Genomic DNA, 22,979 nt, shown 5'->3' with positions numbered 1-22,979 from the left:
GCACATAGATGGTCTTTGTTTTATGTTCACAGCACGCCAATGCATGGCATTGGTAGCTCATTTCTGGAGCAACCAGCAAATTCATGTCCTCAGAGAAGTGAGAAAAAGCACAGAGTGAGAGAAAAGGGAGATGGGTAAGAGGCAATCATTACATCTCAGCATTTATAAGGTCAATATATCACAAGAATCTGCAACAAATTTAGAACCAGTAAAAAACTTAAATCAACAGTACCTCAAGACTTAAATTCTGAAGTGAAATTCCGAATGACAGTGGAATATTCGGATTTGTGATCTGTAAATATGAATATTCTATGTAAACCGTAGGAAAAAGCAGATCAAAACTTCATTCAATGACCATTAACAAAGATCTGTTACAACGAAGGTTTACATTTCCAATGTTTTCTATTTCCATTTTACTTGAACCATCAGCAATTTTTTGTTTTATTTCCTGATATAAATTTGCGCTCCTTTGCTGTCTTCTGATAGACTCCCATCAACTTTGCTCACTTGGTGAATTGTTGGCAGAATGCTGCTTCCACGCTCAATCAGAAATCTCAAATTTGCTAGTACTACATATTTTGGCCTTCTCAGATGCATCTGGCTGTATCTGAATATGGTTTTTCGAAAGAAGTTTATATATTAACTTTGATTAAAAATATACTTCAAATACTTGTAGTTTAACATGAGCGGGAAGCCAGAGGATTGGGAAACTTTTAAAGAGCAACAGAAGATAACTAAAAAGGCAATACGGGGAGGAAAGATGAGGTATGAAGGTCAGCTAGCCAAGAATACAAAGGAGGATAGTAATAGCTTCTTTAGGCATGTGAAGAGGAAAAAATTAGTTAAGACCAGAGTTGCACCCTTGAAGACTGAAACTGGTGAATTTATTTTGGGGAACAAGGAAATGGCAGATAAGTTGAACAGGTACTTTGGATCCGTCTTCACTGAGGAAGACACAATCTCCCTGATGGATCTAAGGTGACGGAGGAACTGAAGGAAATTCACATTAGGCAGGAAATGGTGTTGAGTTCACTGATGGGACTGAAGGCTGATAAATCCCCAGGGCCTGATGGTCTGCATCCCAGGGTGCTTAAGGAAGTGGCTCCAGAAATTGGACGGTAGCTAATGTTATCCTACATTTTAAGAATAGCGGGAGAGAGAAAACAGGGAATTATAGTTAGCCTGACATGGGGAAGATGCCGGAGTCAATTATAAAAGACGAAATAGCATCACATTTGCATAGCAGTAACAGGATCAGTCTGAGTCAGCATGTATTTACAAAGGGGAAATCATGCTTAACTAATCTTCTGGAATTTTTTGAGGATGTAACATGGAAAATGGACATGGGAGAGCCAGTGGATGTAGTGTACCTGGACTTTCAGAAAGCATTTGATAAAGTCACATTAGTGGGCAAAATTAGAGCACATGGTATTGGGGAGCTGACATGGATAGAAAATTGGTTGGCAGACAGGAAACAAAGAGTGGGGATAAACGGGTCCCTTTCAGAATGGCAGGCAGTGACTAGTGGGGTACCTCAAGGCCCGGTGCTGGGACTGCTGCTATTTACAATATACATTAATGATTTAGATGATGAGATTAAAAGTAACATTAGATAATTTGCAGATGACGCAAAGCTGGGTGGCAGTGTGAACAGTGAGGAGGATGCTATGAGGATGCAGGGTGACTTGGACAGGTTGGGTGAGTGGGCAGGTGCATGGCAGATGCAGTTTAATGTGGATAAACGTGAGGCTATCCACTTTGGTGGCAAAAACAGGAAGGCGGATTATTATCTGAATGGTGTCAAGTTGGGAAAAGGGGAACTACAACGAGATCTGGGGGTCCTTGTTCATCAGTCACTGAAAGTAAGCATGCAGGTACAGCATCCAGTGAAGAAAGCGAATGGCATGTTGGCCTTCGTAACGAGGGAAGTTGAGTATAGGAGCAAAGAGGTCCTACTGCAGTTGTACAGGGCCCTAGTGAGACCACACCTGGAGTATTGTGTGCAGTTTTGGTCTCCAATTTTGAGGAAGGACATTCTTGCTATTGAGGGAGTACACCGCAGGTTCACGAGGTGAATTCCTGGGATGACAGGACTGTCATATGTTGATAGAATGGAGCGGCTGGGCTTGTATACTCTGGAATTTAGAAGGATGAGAGGATATCTTATTGAAACATATAAGATTATTAAGAGATTGGACATGTTAGAGGCAGGAAACATGTTCCTGATGTTGGGAGAGTCCAGAACCAGGGGCCACAGTTTAAGAATAAGGGGTAAGCCATTTAGAACGGCGTTGAGGTAAAACTTTTTCAGTTCTGAATCTGTGGAATTCTCTGCCTCAGAAGGCAGTGGAGGCCAATTCTCCGGATGCTTTCAAGAAAGAGTTAGATAGAGCTCTTAAAGATAGCTGAGTCAGAGGATATGGCGAGAAGGCAGGAACGGGGTACTGATTGTGGATGATCAGCCATGATCATATTGAATGGCGGTGCTAGCGCGAAGGGCCGAATGGCCTACTGCTGCACCTATTGTCTATTGTCTAAACACTTGGTTTCATTATAAATAGCACACTTTCTATTTCTAGCTTTGTATTTTAGGTACATGGATAGGACAGGTTTAGAGGGATCTGCGCCAAACGCAGGCAGGTGGGACTAGTGTGGATGGGACATGTTGGTCGGTGGTGTGATGACCACTATCACACCCGTGCCAAAGAAAAGTAAGATGGCGTGCTTTAATGGTTGCTGTCCGATGGTCGTAATGTCCACCACCCTGAAGTGCTTTAAGTGGCTGATCACGGCACACATCAACTCCAGCAGCCTGGACAGCGTTGACCAACTGCACTTCTGTCTGGCTCTACACTCATAAGTAGAATATTTGGATAACAAGGACACCCATGTTAGCCTCCCATATATTGACTATAATTCCAACCAAAACCATCTCCAAAGTCTGGACCATGGACTTAGCACACCCCACCGGATCCTTGACCCCCTAGACCGCAATCAATTATGATAGGTGACAAAATATATCCCACAATAATTCTCAACATTGGTTCCCCTCCAGGCTGCATTCTGAACCACTTACTATACTTCCTGTCGACTCTCAATTTTTGATCTAACTATTTACATCTCTGCAGATGCTACCACCACAGTGGCTGGATCTCAAACACGGCAAGAGTACAGGATGGAAATAGAGCGCTTAGTAGCCTCGTGTCAAGATGACAACCTCTCACTCTATGTTAGCAAAATTGAGGGAGTCATCGACTTGAGATAGTGGGGTGGTGTGCACACCTCATCAATGGTGCTGATGTGGAGATGGTCAAAAGCTTGAAGTATCTAGGTATAAATATCGCCAGCAATTTGTCCTGGTCCAAGCACATTGACTTGACAGCCAAGATAACACACCAAAAACTCTACTTCTCACAAGACTAAGGCAATTCGATATGTTTCCAATGACTCATCAATTTCTGCAGATGGACCTAGGCAGGCACATCCACCTTAGCATGCACAAGACACCAAAAAATGGCAGAGAATTATGAGTGCTCAGTCTATCACATAGATCTGTCTTCATCCTCACCCCCTCCTCATTCCAACTTCACTATGCTGCCTCTGCAAAGTTGCTAAAGTAATCAAGGACCACTCACACCCCTGTCATCCTCTCTTCACCCCTCTCCATTCTGGCAGAAGATAAAGATACGAAAAGTTGAAAGCACATACCACGAGATTCAATAACTGCTTCTGCTCTACTGCAACCAGATTGTTTTAACGGATTTTTCATGTCAGGAATCTTCCAATGTACCTCATTGTGGCTCATATATTTTTTTTAATCTGTTTGTAGCTGTTGCACTATATGTTGCACTCCAATTATTTTTACTGTCTGATGTCGTCATGCAATGGCATGATTTACCGAGACAGCTCCGAAACTAAGATTTTCATTCTATCACATACACATGACAATATTAATACAAAGGCCCTGTTTTTCATTACTATTAAGAATCTGAATGTCTTTGAATTTCAGGGTCATTGGAGGTGTTAAAAATGCTCAGGTGGTTCAAGCAGTGGCAGCAATGTAACTAGCTGTTTCAAAAACGGGCTTGAAAATAATACAACTGCAGATTCTCAAAATTCAAAATAATGAAACAAATCTAATGAAGGGTAATTTTGACTGAAATATTAACCATTTCCCTTCCCACAGATATGGCTTGACCAGCAGTGTATTTCCTGTATGTTCTGTTTTAATAACAGCTAGGCTTGACTGTTCAGCACTTTACAAGATTACACTGACCACACTCTTGCCATCACACTGTGTCTTGTCATGTTGAATTGGCAGTTTCTAAATTAATCTAGAAAAGCTCAATCTTTTATTTACAATACATTAAAAAATGCTACCTTAAGATCAGTTACTGAATCTTTCATTCACAATCAAAAATAGGTACCGAGATAGCTGAAGAGGCGAGCTTGGTAACTAAATTCAGTGGCATGGCAACAAATTCAGATTTCAGTCTTCCCTCAGAATCCATTGTTTAACATCCATTAAATAGGATACTGCAGAGTGTAAAATAACAGGTTTTTCCATGAGAACAGAGATAATAAAGCAAACAAAAATAAACTGCTGGAGGAACTCAGCAGGTCAAACAACTTCTGTGGAAGCAAATGAACAGTTGTCGATTTGGATTTAGACCCAGCATCATTCTTTAAGAGTGCAGAGGGAAGGTAGACAGGATATAGGAAAAGGAGGATGATATGTGGAACTGCATGTGGGTAGGTGGAGAAGATGATGATAGAACCAGGCTCTTTTTTTTTTGGGGGGGGGGGGGGGTGGGTGCAAGGGAATGGGAAAGGTGGATCAAAAAATTATAAGGGGTCGTTGAAATGACATGCAACTGGAGTAAAGGAAATGCCACTGAAGCACCAAGTTAGATTACACTTTGCATTATCTCAAAAACTACAGCAAATATGCATCAGTTTTAACATTTAAATAAAATGTGTTCCTTCAATTATCTTGGAACCAAATGGACCTTTAAGATCATCATTTAAAAAGTAACATTCTAATCTTAGAATAGCAAAATTCAACTTGAACAAAAATTAAATACTCACATCATCTTCATAACGTATATGGATGTTGGTAATTTTCACCTGCAAATTCTTAATAACCTGAGTAATTAACTTTTCAATGAATGTGTCTTGCTTCTCTTTAGGATTTTCTGTAAAAATGCTCTACATTAATAACAGCAGACAGTAGATAGAGGCATTTCATTTTTGCATCATGAGCACATTAAAACTAGTTCTAACGTTTTATGGGAATGCTGGTGGAAAGAAATCTTAGTCACCATGTGTGAAAATTCTAAGAAATGTCAAGTTTCAAATATAAAGCAAGGAGCTTTGTTCATGATAAGTGCACATTCAGAAAATCAGTTATTTTAAGTGAACCAATTTAGTCTTCAATTAAAATTTAAAAGCCAAAAGACGTTTGCAAAACTGCAAGGCCTTAATATGTTCTATACATCATAACCACCACATTTCTTTCCCAGTATCTTAAGGACAGTTTATTTTGCAATATTAGGCATGGGATATATCATGGTAAAGAAAAAGGTTATTTTTGCAGTTTGAATTCATGAATTGTCAAACTATTATCCCTGCATATAATTAGAATCCCTGCATATAATTTTAAGACCAGATTTCCAAAACTGATATTGGAGAGTTGTGAACCTCAAAAAAATCTACAGGTGCAACTTTGACATCACTAAAGGATTGATCTCAACTGGGTGACATCAAAAAATAAACTGGTCAAAGAGTTTTCCACAATTGCTTTCTTCACTGTGTCAGGTGGTAAAAAGAAAATAATCAAGTCATGAGAGAGATATTTTCCAAGTAATTTGTGTCATTTTATCTATTTAAAAAAAACTAGCATTCCTTGGAATACTGGTTGAAGCACTTGATGAAAAAACTAATTTAACTAGGAATAATAGGCAAGATTGCAATTTCTGAAACAATTAAATAATATCCAAAACAAGTTAGAGCAGGTTAATTATTGTGGATGCAATTTTGAACAATTGGGAAATGATTTGAAACAAGACAGCTCCGTTCTGAAATAATTCTCTCTTCTCTTCATCCATTAAGTTATTTTCTCTTTATCAGGTAAACAATGAACACAGGTAGTATACAAGTAAAGATTAATACGATGAATAAACGAATGATAGACCTTAATTAGCTTTACCTTTGTCAGCAACCTTTTGCTTAGCTTCTTCAATCCTTTGCAGTTCCATCTGTTTGAGTTCCTCAATCTGCAATTTGTCTTTTTCAGCATCATATTCAATACCTATGACAGACATTAAAAAATGTGACTTACAAATACATGAAACAATTCATCAGACCAACTTTCACTAAGCTCACATTATACAATAAATGTAAAACCACAAAATTTATTAATATCACTTCAGATGAAAAAACTTTCATTCATTTTTTCTTGTGTTTACCATAGTCAACATATTTCACGAACTATTATAATATTTGCTTACTGGCACATGGAACAACCAGCAAATGGACTCCATCTAGTATAGCTTCTACTGCTTGGGTGTACAGGTTTTTCCATGGTATCTTGAGTTCAAGTTTACCTAAGAAAATAGGAATTCAAAATGAACAGCCAAATGTTTTGAGATACTTAGAATGCATTGTGGTATTGACTTATTTTTGGACGTGCTACACCAAGAAACAGTTCTGCACAAAGAAACATTTTCCAAGAACAGAATCCAATAAATAATACAAGACAATGGCTATTGAGCACTGACCAAGCACCCGAGATAAAATGCATGTTTACTATTGTTCTTCATTTTAAGCGCCGGAATTATAGGATAAAATGTAGATGTATTGCGCACATGTTAAAAGTAGGCACTGCCTTAGCCGAGCTTAAAAACAAAATACACTGTAATCGAGCATGGTTAGAACATTAAACACAAAACAGTCACATAAAAATTAAAGTAAAAACTTTGTGGATTGAAGAATTAGAAGTAGAATATCCTGTTAATGCACATATGTCAATTTTACTGTACCTAAAATTGGATAATTGTATAGTGCCACAATTCTGATATTTAGTTTCAATACAAATCATAGGATTGGAAAACTGCAAATACCCAGGCAAATTCACGTTAAAAACGAAAAAAATACCAAAAGATGCAATTTACTGTGGAATGTCACAATACAGTTTGCAGTGAAAAAACAAGAAATGGGCTTATCCCCAAAGAATAATGGGCACAAGGTTACAGATGGAGTGCTGCAAAATGAGATTAGCATATATGGCTACTTAGACAGCATTGATTTAATTGAAGGATGCTGTACAACAATGAGTCTAACAATGAGCGCATGGATGCATTTCTCCCTCATCCTCAGTATTCAAGTATGTACTGTATTTTACAGATAGTTCTGATATAGAAACATAGAAAATAGGTGCAGGAGGAGGCCATTCGGCCCTTCGAGCCAGCACTGCCATTCATTGTGATCATGGCTGATCGTCCCCAATCAATAACCCGTGCCTGCCTTCTCCCCATATCCCTTGATTCCACTAGCCCCTAGACCTCTATCTAACTCTCTCTTAAATCCATCCAGTGATTTGGCCTCCACTGCCCTCTGTGGCAGGGAATTACATACATTCACAACTCTCTGGGTGAAAAAGTTTTTTCTCACCTCAGTCTTAAATGACCTCCCCTTTATTCTAAGACTGTGGCCCCTGGTTCTGGACTCGCCCAACATTGGGAACATTTTTCCTGCATCTAGCTTGTCCAGTCCTTTTATAATTTTATATGTTTCTATAAGATATCCCCTCATCCTTCTAAACTCCAGTGAATACAAGCCTAGTCTTTTCAATCTTTCCTCATATGACAGTCCCGCCATCCCAGGGATCAATCTCCTGAACCTACGCTGTACTGCCTCAATCACAAGGATGTCCTTCCTCAAATTAGGAGACAAAAACTGTACATAATACTCCAGATGTGGTCTCACCAGAGCCCTATACAACTGCAGAAATGTTGTACAGAAGATAGAATGCACGTTTCCATCTCACAAATTGGACATAATGTAATTGCTAAATTAGGGAACACTATTCTAATTACACAGGCCGAATTAGTTATAATGCAACATTGAAAAGGGACGCGAGAACTACTAAAAGTTACTTTGGAAATTGACAAGGACAAAAGTTGTCTTGCAAAAGTGTTGTTTCAATGTAACGCCTCATAATCAGACCATTGCCTCTGAAGAACACAGTCTGTTAGTTTTACTTTAAGTGGCCATTAAAATAAACAAGTAACCTGGAATATGATATTGAAATATGGAATAAGATGGAAGATAGCATAGCAAAGTGTGGAGTCATGCATTTAGGTAGTAGGAATAAGGCATAGATTATTTTCCAAATGGAGAGAGAATCCAGAAATCGGAGGTGTAAAGGGGCTTGGAAGTGCTGGTGCAGGATTCCCAAAAAGTTAATCTGCAAGTCGAATTCGTAGCAAAGAAATCAAATGCAATGCGAGCATTTATTTCGAGAGGGCTTGCATACAAAAGCAGGGATGTAATACTGAGGCTCTATAAGGCGCTGGTCAGGCCGCAGTTGGAATATTATGAACAATTTTCGGCACCATATCTGAGGAAGGATGTGCTGGCTCTGGAGAGGGCCAGAGGAGGTTTACAAGAATGATCCCAGGAATGAGTGGGTTAACATAGGTTGAGCATTTGGCAGCACTGGGCCGAAGTGCACTGGAGTTTAGAAGAATGAAGGGCGCCATGTTGGTCAGAATATTGAATGGTTTGAATCGAGTGGATGTGGAGAGGATGTTTCCACTAGTGGGAGAGTCTAGGACTAGAGGTCATAGCCTCAGATTTAAAGGGCATTCTTTTAGGATGGAGATGAGGAATTTATTTTGTCATCGGGTGGTGAATCTGTGGAATCCTTTGCCACAGAAGGCTGTGGAGGCAAAGTCAGCGGACATATTTAAGGCAGAGATAGATTTTTGATTAGTACGGGTGTCAGAGGTTACGGGGAGAAGGCAGGAGAATGGGGTTAAGAGGGTGAGATAGATATATCAGCCATAGAAACATTGAAAATAGGAGCAAAAGGCCATTTGGCCCTTCGAACCAACAGCGCCATTCATTGTGATCATAGCTGATCATCCACTTTTAGTAACCCGTGCCTGCCTTCTCCCCATATCCCTTGATTCTGCTAGCCCTTAGAGCTCTATCTAACTCTTTTAAATTCATCCTGTTAATTGGCCTCTACTGCCTTCTGTGGCAGAGAATTCCACAAATTCACAACTCTCTGGGTGAATAAGTTTCTCATCTCAGTTTTAAATGGCTTCCTCTTTATTCTTAGATTGTGGCCCCTGGTTCTGGACACCCCCAACATTGGGAACATTTTTCCTGTATTTAGCTTGTCCAATCCTTTTATAATTGTATATGTTTCTATAAGATTCCCTCTCATCCTTCTAAATTCCAGTGAATACATGCCCAGTCTTTCCAATATTTCCACATGTGACAGTCCCCCCCATCCCAGGGATTAACCTGGTGAACCTATGCTGCACTGCCTCAATAGCAAGGATGTCCTTCCTCAAATTAGGAGACCAAAACTGCACTCAATACCCCAGATTGGTCTCACCAGGGCCCTGTACAACTGCAGGACCTCTTTACACTCCTATACTCAAATCTTCTCACAATGAAGGCCAACATGCCATTAGCTTTCTTCACTGCCTGCCCTACCTGCATGTTTTCTTTCAGTGACTGGTGTATAAGGACACTCAGGTCTTGTTGCACTTCCCTTTTTCCTAATCTGACGCCATTGCAATAGTCTGCCTCCTTGTTCTTGCCGGCAAAGTGGATAACCTCACATTATCTACATTATACTTCATCTGCTATGCATCTGCCCGCTCCCTCAACCTGTCCAAGTCACCCTGCAACCTCCTAGCATCCTCTTGGCAGTTCACACTGCCACCCAGTTTTGTGTCATCTGCAAATTTGCTAATGTTACTTTTAATTCCATCATCTAAATCATTAATATATATTGTAAGTAGTTGCGGCCCGAGCACCGAGCCTTGCGGCACCATTTGAAGACTTGATGGGCCAAATGGCCTAACTCTGCTCCTATCACTTATGATCTTATGATTTTATGAACATCCCCTACTGACATTTACCCAATGATACTCTATTAAACAATGCAACATGCAGAGTTTAATATTTTTCAGCTTGCACAAGGAAAAATAAACCAAACTACTAAAGATCTGTATTTTAGAAAATCATGTATATAAAATAATGTTGTAAGAGTCTGAAACGCCTTTGCACTAATCCCCTTTGGCCCAATGACAGTTTTTAATCACAACACATTTTTATAACACTAAGTTTCTTAAAACAACCTGCATATACATGAACATATGAAGTATTTTGAGCTTCATAAAGGGAATGGAGTAGAAGACAGAATTGACAGCAATAATCATTTAATCAATTAAAATTCTAGAAGACGCAAGTTTGTGTTAGTTAAGCATAATGTCTTCAACATTGTGTACATTATCTTACAAATTTTGTTAAAGTCTCACAAATCTCTTAGACATCATCAGTTTCTGCGTATCTGCTCTTACCACCTTTACCTCGGGACAGAGTATAGGTTAGTACTCACCTTCCACTCCATCAGTCTTTGCATTCAATGCGTTATCCTTCACAATTTCTACCAGTTCTAATGTGATCCCACCACCAGTCACATTCTCCTCTTTCCTTGCATTTCAGCATTTTACATTAATCACCCACTTTGTGGCTCTTGGTCCACTTTTCTGACCCCAATCAACCATCACACAGCATCTGGTGATACAACACTCACCTTTAAGTTTCGGACCAGGGGCCTTAAATCATAATACATACAACAGTTTAAAACAGACCCTCTGGCCTACAATGTCCATGCCAAAAATGGTGCCAACTTCAACTAATCTGCTCTGACTGCATGTAATCCATATCCCACCATTTGCAAAACCATGTTTTGGTTGAGAAAAATGTTAACATTCATTTCGAGGCGACTAGAAAATAAAAGCATGGAATACTGAGGCTTTATCATGCGTTGGTGAGGCCGCATATTGTGAGCTGTTTTGGGCCCTTGTCAGTGCAAGGATGTGCTAGCTTTTGGAGAGAGTCCAGAGGAGGATTATAAGAATGATCCTCGGAATGATTTCGCTGTACGAGGAGCATGTGATGGCTCTGGGCCTGTACTCACAAGTTTAGAAGGATGAGAGGACATCTCATTGAAACTGACCAAATAATGAAAGACCTCCAAGATAGTGTGGAAGAGAGGATGTTTCAAAACCCAAGAAATGGCAAAACCCAAGAAATTCCAAAACCCAAGAAATGGCGAATACATGTAGATGGTCACAGTTTTTTGCCTGGAACAGGAAGGCACAGATTTAAGAGGAATAAACGATTTCGAAGGGACCCAAGGAGCAACTTTTTACATACAGTAGATGGTGCGCATATGGAATGAGATGCCAGAGGACGCTACAGAAGTGGATGCAATTGCAATGTTTAAAAGACCATTAGACAGGTACATGGATAGTAAAGGCCCAGTGACATGGGCCGAGCACAGAAATACATCCTGGTCAGCATGAATAAACTGGGTCAACTTCATCCATTCTCATGTGTTAGCTGTTTACAATTTGGTTTCCTCTGCATTGGAGAAACCAAGTGTAGATCGAGAGATCATTTCATGAAACCCCAGCGCTCAGTCTGCAGGGATGATCCTGAGCTCCCTGTTGCATACCACATTAATTCTCAAGCCCACTTCCTTAAGACTGTCTGTGGCCGTGCACACTGCCTCGATGAAGTTATCATAAATGAGAACATCTTATAACTTAGCAGCTTGCACATTATGGAATCAACACCAAATTCTCCAACTTATAAGGTCATAAGTGATAGGAGCAGAATTAGGCTATTCAGCCCATTAAGTCTATTCCGCCATTCAATCATGGCTGATCTATCTTTCACTCCTAACCCTATTCTCCTGCCTTCTCTCCATAATCTCTGACACCCGTACTATCTCTGCCTTAAAAATATCCATTGACTTGGCCTCAACAGTCTTCTGTGGCAAAGAATTCCACAGATTCACCACCTTCTGACTAAAGAAATTCTCTCCTCTCCTTCCTAATGGAACGCCCTTTAATTTTGAGGCTGACCTCTGTTCCTAGACTCTCCTACTAGTGGAAACATCCTCTCCACATCCACTCTAACCAAGCCTTTCACTATTAAGCACGTTTCAATGAGGTCCCGCCACATTCTTCTAAACTCCAGTGAGTACAGGCCCAGTGCTGTCAAATGCTCATCATACGTTAACCCACTCATTCCTGGGATCATTCTTGTAAACCTGCTCTGGATCCTTTCCAGGGCCAGCACATCCTTCCTCAGATATGGTGCCCAAAATTATATATAAGATGTATATTTCCAAGTCAGGATTGTGTATGGCATGGAGAGCAATTTATCCTTACCCTTATCCTTCTAGCTGGTAGTGGTTGTGGGTTTAGATCTTCAGGCGAACTACTATCTCACTGCTTCCGATTACTGTTCTTATGTCCTTTTCTCACTTTAAATGTCTTGTACTGGTCAGTTGTCATGCTTATAAGGTGATCTGTCTTAATCCATCTCCATAATATGTTTTTGTCTTACACCTCACTCCTCCTTCCAGCTCTGCTTTGAATGTTGTCAAACAAATTTTAAGTTCTATCTTAACTGAGAAGACTTAAGAGGGACAGAAGTTGGGGGAGACAAACTATGACGAACAAGCAAAAGAATAAAATTGACAAATGATGCACTTATCAATCATATCGTATTTTAATAGGCTGAGACTCCACTTGCATTATAAAATGATTATATGAATGAATTATGTTTTCAAAAATTACTTACTAATATGCCCAGCTTTTACACGGAACGGGACTTGCAGCTCACACTGAGAAAAGGTTAAAAATAAAGTGAAGTTAAATAATTTCAACAGCAACAAGTTAATCATTAACATATTGAGGCCAACTTATTATTATTTTTCTTTATAAAATTAGACTTAAATGATTGTGACATGAACCAAAAAATGTTTTTCTCCATTTATGAATGAACATTCTTATAAGATGTTGACGCAAATCTAGGAACAGATCTAAGCAAACAGCCAATTTTCAATAGCAATTGACGTAACCTGTCGTAGAGTGAGGCGCTCCGAAAACAAAGAGGGACCATTGGGACTACATTGAACACTTTCTAATGTTGTTGGCGCCCTATACTTGGCGACTCTTTGCAAACCTTGCGTGTTGTATGCAAATCAAAGAATTTCACTGACATGTCACATGTTATAATAAAGTATCATTCATTTAGTCTTCAATATCAATTCTAAGTACATCCTGTATGTCAATATGAATATCACACAAAGAGTCAACATTTTACTGAAACTCTGCACATGCAATTTTTCCATTGAGATCAATTGAGATTATTGTGTTGAACCAAGGAGTACAATTCCTGCAAGCAAAGGCATTAAATTATGATGCAAACATTCAGGGGTCACCATTTGTAGAGAATGAAAATGCACAAGCATGAAATGATCTGAATCTGACTCTCGCGAAACATTTGCGTTGATACGTGTAAGAAGGAACTGCAGATGCTGGTTTAAACCAAAGATAGACACAAAAAGCTGGAGTAACTCGGCGGGACAGGCAGCATCTCTGGAGAGAAGGAATGGGTGATGTTTTGGGCCGGGACCCTGCGTTGATATGTTCATTGAAGGGATATGGGCTTCGCAGGCTGAGCCAGCACTGAATTGCCTATTCCTAGTTGATCTTGAGAAGATGCTGATGACTTGTCCTTGAATAGCAGCTGTCCTTGATTTACAGCAGTTCAAGTGGAGGAGGATGTGGGGTGGCTATATATAACACAATGCTGTTGGGAAGAGAGATCCAGGATTATGACATGGTGACGTTGAAGGAACAGCTATATATTTCCAAGTCAGGATTGTGCATGGCTTGGAAGGCAACTTTCAGATGGTTGTGGTAGCGGTTGCGGGGGGGAGAACATCAGTTGCCGAAAAATCAGTAGACTAGGACTGCCTTAGTGCCAAGGATTTAGATGGGTGAACTTTGTCAAGTGTGTGCAGGAAAATTTGTTCATGCATTATATAATAGGATCTTACCAGGGAGAAAGCAAGGCTTGACCTACTTTCAGGGGAATTGGGCGCACGTGTGACTTAAATGTCTGCAAGGGAGCCTTTTGAGTATCGATGATCACAGTTCCACTAGCTTTAAAATAGCTATGGATGAGGACAAGGCTAGTTCATGCTTACATTGGGGCAAGGCCAATTTTGATGCTATTAGAGGAATTTGTAAAGGTGGATTGGAGTAGGTCGTTTGTGGTCAAAGGGACAGCTGATAGAGGAATGTTTTTAAACATGTGATAGTGAGAGCTTGAAGTATGCATGTTCCTGTTAGTATAAAGTACAAATCAGGGAGAATTAAGGAACCCTGGATAACAAGAGAATCGAGGCTCTGATCGGGGAAAACCGAGTCAAGGGTCAGGTTTAGGCAGTGGAATAAAGTGCATTCCTGAATTGAACGAGTATTGGGGACTAAAGAACAGACCTATGGTAATCAAGAGGGCAAAATGGTCACGAGTTAGCTCTGACGGTGAGAGTTTTGGAGAGAAGGCAGAAGAAAGGGGTTCAGAGGGAAAGATAAACCAGCAATGATTGAATGGTGGAGTAGACTCGATGGACCGAATTGTCTAATTCGCTCCTATAATTTAAGAACTTATGAAGACTAGGGAGTTTTGGGGAGAAGGCAGAAGAATGGGGTTCAGAGGGAAAGATAGATCAGCCATCACTGAATGGTGGAGCAGACTCGATGGTCCGAATTGTCTAATTCGCTCCTATAATTTATGAACTTATGAAGACTAGGGAAGTAAGAATAGTCCTCGATGAGATATACAAATCTTCATTAGACACGGGCAAGGTGTCAGTGTCGGCACGGTGGCGCAGCGGTAGAGTTGCTGCCTTACAGCGCTTTCAGCACCGGTGACCCGGTTAATTCCGACTTTGGGTGCTGTCTATACAGAATTTGTATGTACTCCCCATGACAGGGCTCGAAATTAGCGGTTGCCCGGGTGCCAATGGCAACTTACAGTCCCGCTGGGCAACCTAAAAGCCATGACATTTTGCCCGGCTTGGCAAGCAACCGGGACACCCGCCCGCCATCCGTGTCCGGATCTCGGCCCTCCGCTAGCTCTCGGGTCTCGGCTCGGCGCAAGCTCTCGGGTCTCCGCTCGGCGCTAGCTCTCGGGTCTCCGCTCGGCGCAAGCTCTCGGGTCTCCGCTCGGCGCTAGCTCTTGGGTCTCTGCTCCGCTGTCGGGTCTCAGCTCGGCTCTAGCTCTCGGGTCTCCGCTCGGCGCTAGCTCTCCGTTCGGGTCTCGGGCCACTTTCTCCCTCCCTTTGCATTGTGGGAGATCTGCCCGCCATTGCTGTCCGGTCGCTGCCTCATCGCGACCGCTGAAAAACAACACAGAATCACTCCCTGGAGCTGCAGTAACTCCCTGGAGTAACTCTTGCTTCTTGGTTTCCTGGTCCTCCAAAAATATTCGAATTGGAATTTAAACTGGTGGACCCATCAGCACCAAACTCCAAACTCTGAAAAATAACAGCCTTTTGTATTTTGTCTGTTTATTTATTGTGTATATATATGGTCTATAGTATATAGACACACTGAAATTTTATCTCCTGTTCTGTATTATGTTTACATATTCTGTTGTGCTGCAGCAAGCAAGAATTTCATTGCCCTATCTGGGACACATGACAATAAAGCTCTCTTGACTCTTGACTTGGACTTAAGCAAAAAGGGTTCTTGGGGGGAAAAAAGCTACCTTAAATTTAGTTGCGTCTGGTTGGTACCTATGGTAGGGTGAAGACTATTCCATGGTTTAATTGTGCGGGGGAACTCCATGGAGCAGCCAGCATCTCTGGATAGAAAAAATTGGGTTATGTTTCGGGTAGAAACCCTTCTTTACATTTCCTCTGGTTTTAGTGTTTTTAGTTTAATTTAAAGATACAGCGTTGAAACAGGCCCTTCGGCACACCGAGTCCACGCCGACCACCGATCACCCGTACTCTAGTTCTATCCCACACATCAGCGACGTAAGTCAAGAGTGTTTTATTCTCTCACGTCCCAGTTAGAACAATGAAATCCTTACTTGCAGCAGCACAACAGAATATGTAAACATAGTACTCTGTAAACAATGTTATAAATGAGAAAACAAAACTCCATACAGACAGCACCCATATTCAGGATCAATTCCGGGTCTCTGGGAATTTTAGGCAGCAAATTTATGGCCAATGTACTGCCCCAATAGCCTTGAACTGAATTAAAACATACAGTAGCTGTAATGGGGGACATAGTGTCACTTAGAGATTTAAGACTGAAAATGGATAGTTTCTTTTTTTTTAGTAACCAAAGTTATCAACGTATAATTTTTTGTGTGTTGGAAAATAAAATATAGTGGCACAGCTAGTGGACTTGCTGCCTCACACGCCAGAGATCTGTGTTCGATCCTGTCCTCGGGCACTGTCTGTGTTGAATTTGCACATTCTCCCTGCAAGCATGTGGGTTTCCTCCCACATCCCAAAGACGCATTGGCTTTGTAGGTTAACTTGTCTCTGTAAAATTGCCCCTAATGTGCAGGGAGTGGGTGAGGAAAGTGGGATAACAGAACTTGTGTGAATGGGTAGGCAAAAATGCTGGAGAAACTCAGTGGGTGAGGCAGCATCTATGGAGCGAAGGAAATAGGCGACGTTTCGGGTCGAGACCCTTCTTCAGACTGATGTCGGGGGGGGGGGGGGGGGGTGGTGGGGGGCTGGAAAATGAAAGGAAGAGGCGGAGACAGTAGGCTGTGGGAGAGCTGGGAATGGGAGGGGAAGGAGGGAGAAAGCAAGGACTACCTGAAATTGGAGAAGCCAATGTTCATACCGCTGGGGTGTAAACTACCCAAGCAAAATATGAGGTGCTGTTCCTCCAATTTGCGGTGGGCCTCACTCTGGCCATGGAGGAGGCCCAGAACAGAAAGGTCGGATTCGGAATGGGAGGGGGAGTTGAAGTGCTGAGCCACCTGGAGATCAGGTTGGTTATTGCGAACTGAGTGGAGGTGTTGTTCGAAGCGATCGCCAAGCCTACGCTTGGTCTCACCGAGGTTGATCATACGCTGAATAACCATATTTTTGTTTGGAAGTGGAAATAGATAATAGAAATTACATGGAGATGAGATACTGTATTGTAATTTTGCTGCATGTCATTGTGGTATATATCATGTCTTGATTGGTGAATATGTTTAGTTTGTGACTTTATTTGAAGCAGAAATAATATGTGAATGCTTCATTGACCATAATTCCGACTGGAAACTACGCACTTTGTCCGAGCACATTATCGCACGTGTCATGCAAGCCATCTTAAATGACCACCTAAACTGTCATTTGGCAACCTAAAAAGCTGCCGAGGTTGCCCGGCTGGCAACAGGGAAAAAAAGTTAAGCGAGAGCCCTGCATGACCGCATGGGTTTTCTCTAAGATCTTCGGTTTCCTCCCACTCTCCAAAGACGTATAGGTTTGTAGGTTAATTGGCTTGGTATAAATGTAAAAATTCACCCTAGTGTGTGTAGGGTAGTGTTAACATGCGGGGATCGTGGTCGGCGCAGACTTGGTGGGCCAAAAGGCCTGTTTCCGCATTGTATCTCTAAACTAAACTAAAGGTGCCCAAATACTGGAAGATGGCTCACGTTGCACCTCATGAAACACAGCAAAGCCAATAACTGATAACTGCAGACCAGTAAGTCTGGGGCAGAAAGGTTACTTGGGAAGATTCATAGGAATAAGATATGTATGCATTTGGATAGAGGTTGATTTGTTGATTTTTACATGGGAGATCATGCTTTAAGTTTTTTTTTAAATAATTCAGAAAATTGATGAGGGCAAGGCTACAGAAGTTGTCTGTAGCCTTCATGGAGTTCAGCTGGTCCTCTAATAAGAATCTGCGTAATAGGCTGATCTGGGAGGGGAGATCACATAGGATCCAGGTAGAACAAGCCAACCAGATGCGTAGTTTGCTTTATGGTAGGATGCAGAGGGTGGTGATGAAAGGTAATTTTTCAGTCTGGAGCCAGCGACTGGTGGTGTGCCTCAAGGATCAGTGGTGTGCCCATTGTCGCTTTTCATCTCTATCAATGATTTAGACAAGATTAGAATTTGGATGAGGATGCGAATCTGGGGAAAGCAACTGGCCAGGTGGAGTCATGACTGCATCCTCAAGATCTGTACTATCAGCTCGCAAAAGTATTCACAAACATCTTTAACCTCTCACTACTCCATTGCTCCACCTGCTTAGACAAGGCCACTATGATTCTGGGGCCATAGGAAAGTAAAGTAGTACGCCTTCATGACTATTGTCCGGCAGCTCTGATATCACCATCATGAAGTGCTTTGAGTGAGTGGTAATGGCAACCATTGACTCCAGCCTCCCAGCCAGCTTTGATCCACTGCAGTAATCATCGTAGCACATCGACAGCTGAGTCATAGAGTGACACAGTGTGGAAACAGGCCCTTCATCCCAACATTCCCAGCTAAACTAGCCCCACCTGTTTGCGCTTGGTCCATATCCCTCCAAACTTGTCCTTGTAGCGGCACCAAACATGGTGAATAAACAGTTGCTTTATTCAGTGAGATAAAAGGTTCGAAATAGTTTGGTCCTCTAACATAATAATGTCATTGCTGCTGCAGCAGAGCGAGGGTGTTGTCTCGAGCTCAGCTGCCTGTTGACTCGGGTAATCTCAAGGTGAGATATGCTTGTGTAGCAGGACACTCCCCTTAACCCCATGACGTCAAGTGACAGCCCTCGTAACCACTGACGAGGGTTCGACCTTTGCAGTCGCTGCGTCGACCATGTGGCAGTAGGCCGCGGCGGCCGGCTGAGGCGGTCTTAAAAGGCGGCTCCCGGATGCGTGCGGGGCGGTCGGCATCAACGGGCCTTGCCCCACCGCTGCAGGTAGGGACTCCACCCACCGTCGCCGGTGTCAATGGAGACCAGCTGCATTGCCGTGCCCTCGGCGGAGGCTGGAAGTTGCCGGGGAAACCGTCGCGGGACCGCCGATTCACGACTGGTCGAGGCTCCACACCGTTGCTGGGCCGGTCGGGCAGCCAGCGCCCAGGGAGCTTCGGGGTCCACGCCGGTGAGGAGCAGAAGGACGTCTTTGGGCAGCTGCCCCAGTTAGGCCCACCCTATTGGGTGGCTAGGCCTTGAGCAGCAGCCGGGGGAGTAATGGGCGGGTCCGTTCCGGCAAGAATGGAACTCACTATCAAAACATGGAGGGGACGGGGGACACCATTTTTTGGCGGCCAAGCGCGCATGCGCACACTCACAAACAAGCGCGAGGCTTCGGAGGCTCAATCCAGCGCTAAAAACGGCAATTTTAAAATCGGGATGACAAAAACTTGGGGGGATGTCCCCCACCTCTCAAAACATGGGGGGACGTGTCTCCTCTGCCCCCCCCCCCCCGAGTTTTCCGCCCCTGCGCTCCGGTGTGGTCATCTTTGGAGAGTCGCCCCAGAGAGGCCCACTCTATTGGGAGGCTAGGCCTTGAGCAGCGGCCGGTAGGGTAATGGGCGGGTTCGCTCTCTCCTCGCTCCCGGGTCGTCAGGCGGGAGTCGGTGATGCTGGGGGCGGGGAGAAGCTGGTGGGGAGCGACGGCTGGTGGGGGAGCGGTGGCTGGTGCGGGAGCGGTAGCTGGTGGGGGAGCGGTAGCTGGTGGGGGAGCGACGGCAGCCGCGGCTTCTCAGCTCCGGTGGGCAGCAGCTGGTGGGGAAGCGGCGGCAGCCGCAGCCTCTCAGCCCCGGTGATTGGCTCCAGGCAGGTCATGTGGGAGAGATTGGCGGCCGTCACACCAGGCCCGGACTGCGCCCATTGACCCGGGCGGCCTGCGGCATATCTTATGGTAGGGCCGGGCTGGCACAGCGTCGTTCTGCAGGGCTGGGCTGTCGGCTGCAGACATCAGGTCTCCCGAGGCTGCATGTGTCGGAGAAATCCAAAATCCCAATTTGGATCGTCGGGGTCACCAATGTAGCAGCACCAAACGTGGTGAATAAACAGTTGCTTTATACGGTGAAATACAGTTTAGTCTTCTAACATAATAATGTCATTGCCGCTGTTGCTGAGCGAGGGTGTTGTCTCGAGCTCAGCTACCTGTTGACTCGGGTGATCTCAAGGTGAGATATTCTTATGTAGCAGGACACTCCTCTTAACACCAAGACTTCACGTGACAGCCCTCGTAACCACTGACGAGGGTTCGACCGTAAGTGGTCTGCTATCAGCTGATGCCACATCCTATCCATGTACCTGTATAACTGGTACTTAAACTTTGGGATAGTCCCAGCCTCAACTACCTCCTCTGGCAGCTTGTTCCATACACCCACCACCCTTTGTATGAAAAAGTGACGCCTCGAATTCCTATTAAATCAAATATAATTGTACCTTAATTGGTACACGTGACAATAAAATACTCTTTGAACCCCTTGAACCTATTTCATCTGGTCCTTGATTCCCCTACGCAAGAGATTCTGTGCATCTACCCGATCTATTCCTCTCATGATTTTCTACACGTTTATAAGATTGTGAAAGTTTGTTTCTTAAAAGCAGATAGCAACAACCGTCGAAGGTAGACCATGGCAATCTTTAATCAAATCGTTAGACGGAAGTGGCGAGATTACAATGAGCACAAACAGCTCACAGAACAAAGGCCAGTTAGCACAATTATACATTTTTCTTATCAGTAAAACATAATAATAATAATAATAAACTTTATTACACTCGAAGTCCAGACAAGGGGCAACATTACATAAAAATGCATTGCATATTAAAAAATATCATAAAGTATATATAAAATCTTAGTATATCACTTATAAAAGCATCATAAATTATATATTTTTTAAAACACAATACACGAGTTAAAAATCCAGATTAAAAGAATGATCAATGTCCTACAACGAGACAACGATACCAGTGTCTCCACAGCTGGGATTCGTAGCGTGTAGTGCTAATAACCCTTGTGTTTGACAAGGCCACAATAATTACATTTTTAGAGTCATTTATCCTGCAAATGAATTTATACATGTGATTTCTTAGGATAGTTTCTAAAGTACTGACTCCTGCAGCCACAAACATATTACTAGCACTACACCATCTAGGTTTCCTTAGCAGTGTTCTCATGGCATCGTTATATGCCACCTTTAGTCTCTGCAAACTTGTCTTTCCATAGTTCGACCACAGGTGCGCAGTGTAGAGTGGTGTGCAGTATACTCTAAATAGCGACATCTTCACCACATCTGCACACGCACCAAATATACGCAAGATAATATTCGCCTGTACATACAGCATGCGTCGTTGCCTATAAATATTCTCATCATCTGTCATTTGTTCTGTAATAAAATGCCCTACATATTTTACCTTATTACAGACACTAAGATTATTGTAGGACAATTTAAAAATCAGGAAATTTTAGACATTTATCCTCTTTGGTTCTACAGATCATAACAGCACTCTTACTAGCATTATATTTAATATCATGTTCCACATCATACACAGAACATATAGTAAGGAGCTGCTGGAGACCAGCGCTAGATGGACTAAAGACCACAAGATCATCTGCATACATAATATGGTTCACTAAAATATTACCAATCACGCACCCAGTATTACAGGTTTTCAATTGTTTGGACAGATCATCAATATATAGATTAAAAAGGACTGGGGACAAAATACCCCCTTGTCTAACTCCATTGCTAACCCCAAATGGGACTGAGACCCTATTGCCCCATTTTATTTGCATAGTCTGGTGGGCATACCAGTAGGCCAGAATTCTCACAATGTATTTAGGCACCCCTCTTTGACTCATTTTACCAAACAGTTTTCTGTGATTAACACGGTCAAAGGCTTTGGAAGAATCAATAAAGCACATAAGGATTGAAGAGTTTTTGCCTCTATATTTGTTTACAATCTCCTTTAGGGCATATATGCATAAGTCAGTGCTATGTTTAGTTTTAAAGCCAAACTGGTTATCTGTGGAGTTAACAAACTCATTTATTCTATCCAGCAGAACTCTTTCTAAAACTTTTGACAATATGCTGGCTAAAGCTATGGGCCTGTAATTATTTAGGCTGCCTACTTTACCAGCTTTGTCCTTAATGACCGGCACTAACAGAACAGACAACACTGAGTCTGGAAACAAGCCATGAATCATAAAGCCAGTAAAACAAATAGCAAGGAGAGGAGCTATCCTCATACTCGCATACTTAAGATGTTCAGCAGAAATATGATCCATGCCACTTGCTTTGTTGTTGGACAGCTTGTTCATGGCATGATACACCTCATGTGACATAATCGCCATCGAGTCATTACTCTCAATATTGTCCACCCTATACGTCACCTTGGACACAGTTGAATAAAGTACTATAATGTTGTCGCCATAACTCCGCGATATTAGCTGTTCCGGAGATTCCATCTACAGTACATGGTAGAGATGTTTTGCAACTTCTCACTTCTTTCCAAAAATCTGTAGCATTGTTACTTAGCAGCTTCTTAGCCATGGAATCAGCCCTCATAGCTTGCTCATTTTTACAGAAGAAGCGAACAGCATACTTATACCTTGCATTAGTGAGCTTCTTGTGCTCAAACACAGGCCCCTGTCTGGGTCTACCTGCCATAGCCCATGATTTGGTGGCTTCATGGGCTTCAGTATGATACTCGGCTACATACTTATTGCAGCCAGGCCTGATGTTATGTGTCTTATTTTTATGCTTGCAGTAGGGCTTACTACCTACATATAAAGCACTTACTATATTATTATACATGGAGCAGATATCTCTCCTATGCTTCATCTTTACAATTAACATTACTACATATTATTGCATCTTTAGGTAAATGAAT

At 42.4% G+C, this 22,979-nt stretch overlaps 1 protein-coding gene across 2 annotated transcripts in view; it reads right to left on the bottom strand.

Moving 5' to 3' along the window:
• The window catches only part of vps13a (vacuolar protein sorting 13 homolog A), a 346,213-nt gene that overhangs the window by 296,510 nt on the left and 26,724 nt on the right, over positions 1–22,979 (bottom strand). For both annotated transcript variants that reach the window (XM_033017572.1, XM_033017571.1), the window contains exons 3-7: positions 12,901–12,943; positions 6,510–6,605; positions 6,209–6,310; positions 5,089–5,195; positions 233–292 (exon numbers count right to left, since the gene is read on the bottom strand). In XM_033017572.1, coding sequence (XP_032873463.1) covers positions 233–292; positions 5,089–5,195; positions 6,209–6,310; positions 6,510–6,605; positions 12,901–12,943 — 408 coding nt within the window. The remainder of the gene's footprint in view (positions 1–232; positions 293–5,088; positions 5,196–6,208; positions 6,311–6,509; positions 6,606–12,900; positions 12,944–22,979) is intronic.

This window comes from Amblyraja radiata, chromosome 3 (genome assembly GCF_010909765.2).
Source record: "Amblyraja radiata isolate CabotCenter1 chromosome 3, sAmbRad1.1.pri, whole genome shotgun sequence".
NCBI classification, from domain to species: domain Eukaryota; kingdom Metazoa; phylum Chordata; class Chondrichthyes; order Rajiformes; family Rajidae; genus Amblyraja; species Amblyraja radiata.
The sequence above is the reverse complement of the archived record's forward strand: the minus strand, read 5'-3'. Positions and strand labels throughout refer to the sequence as shown.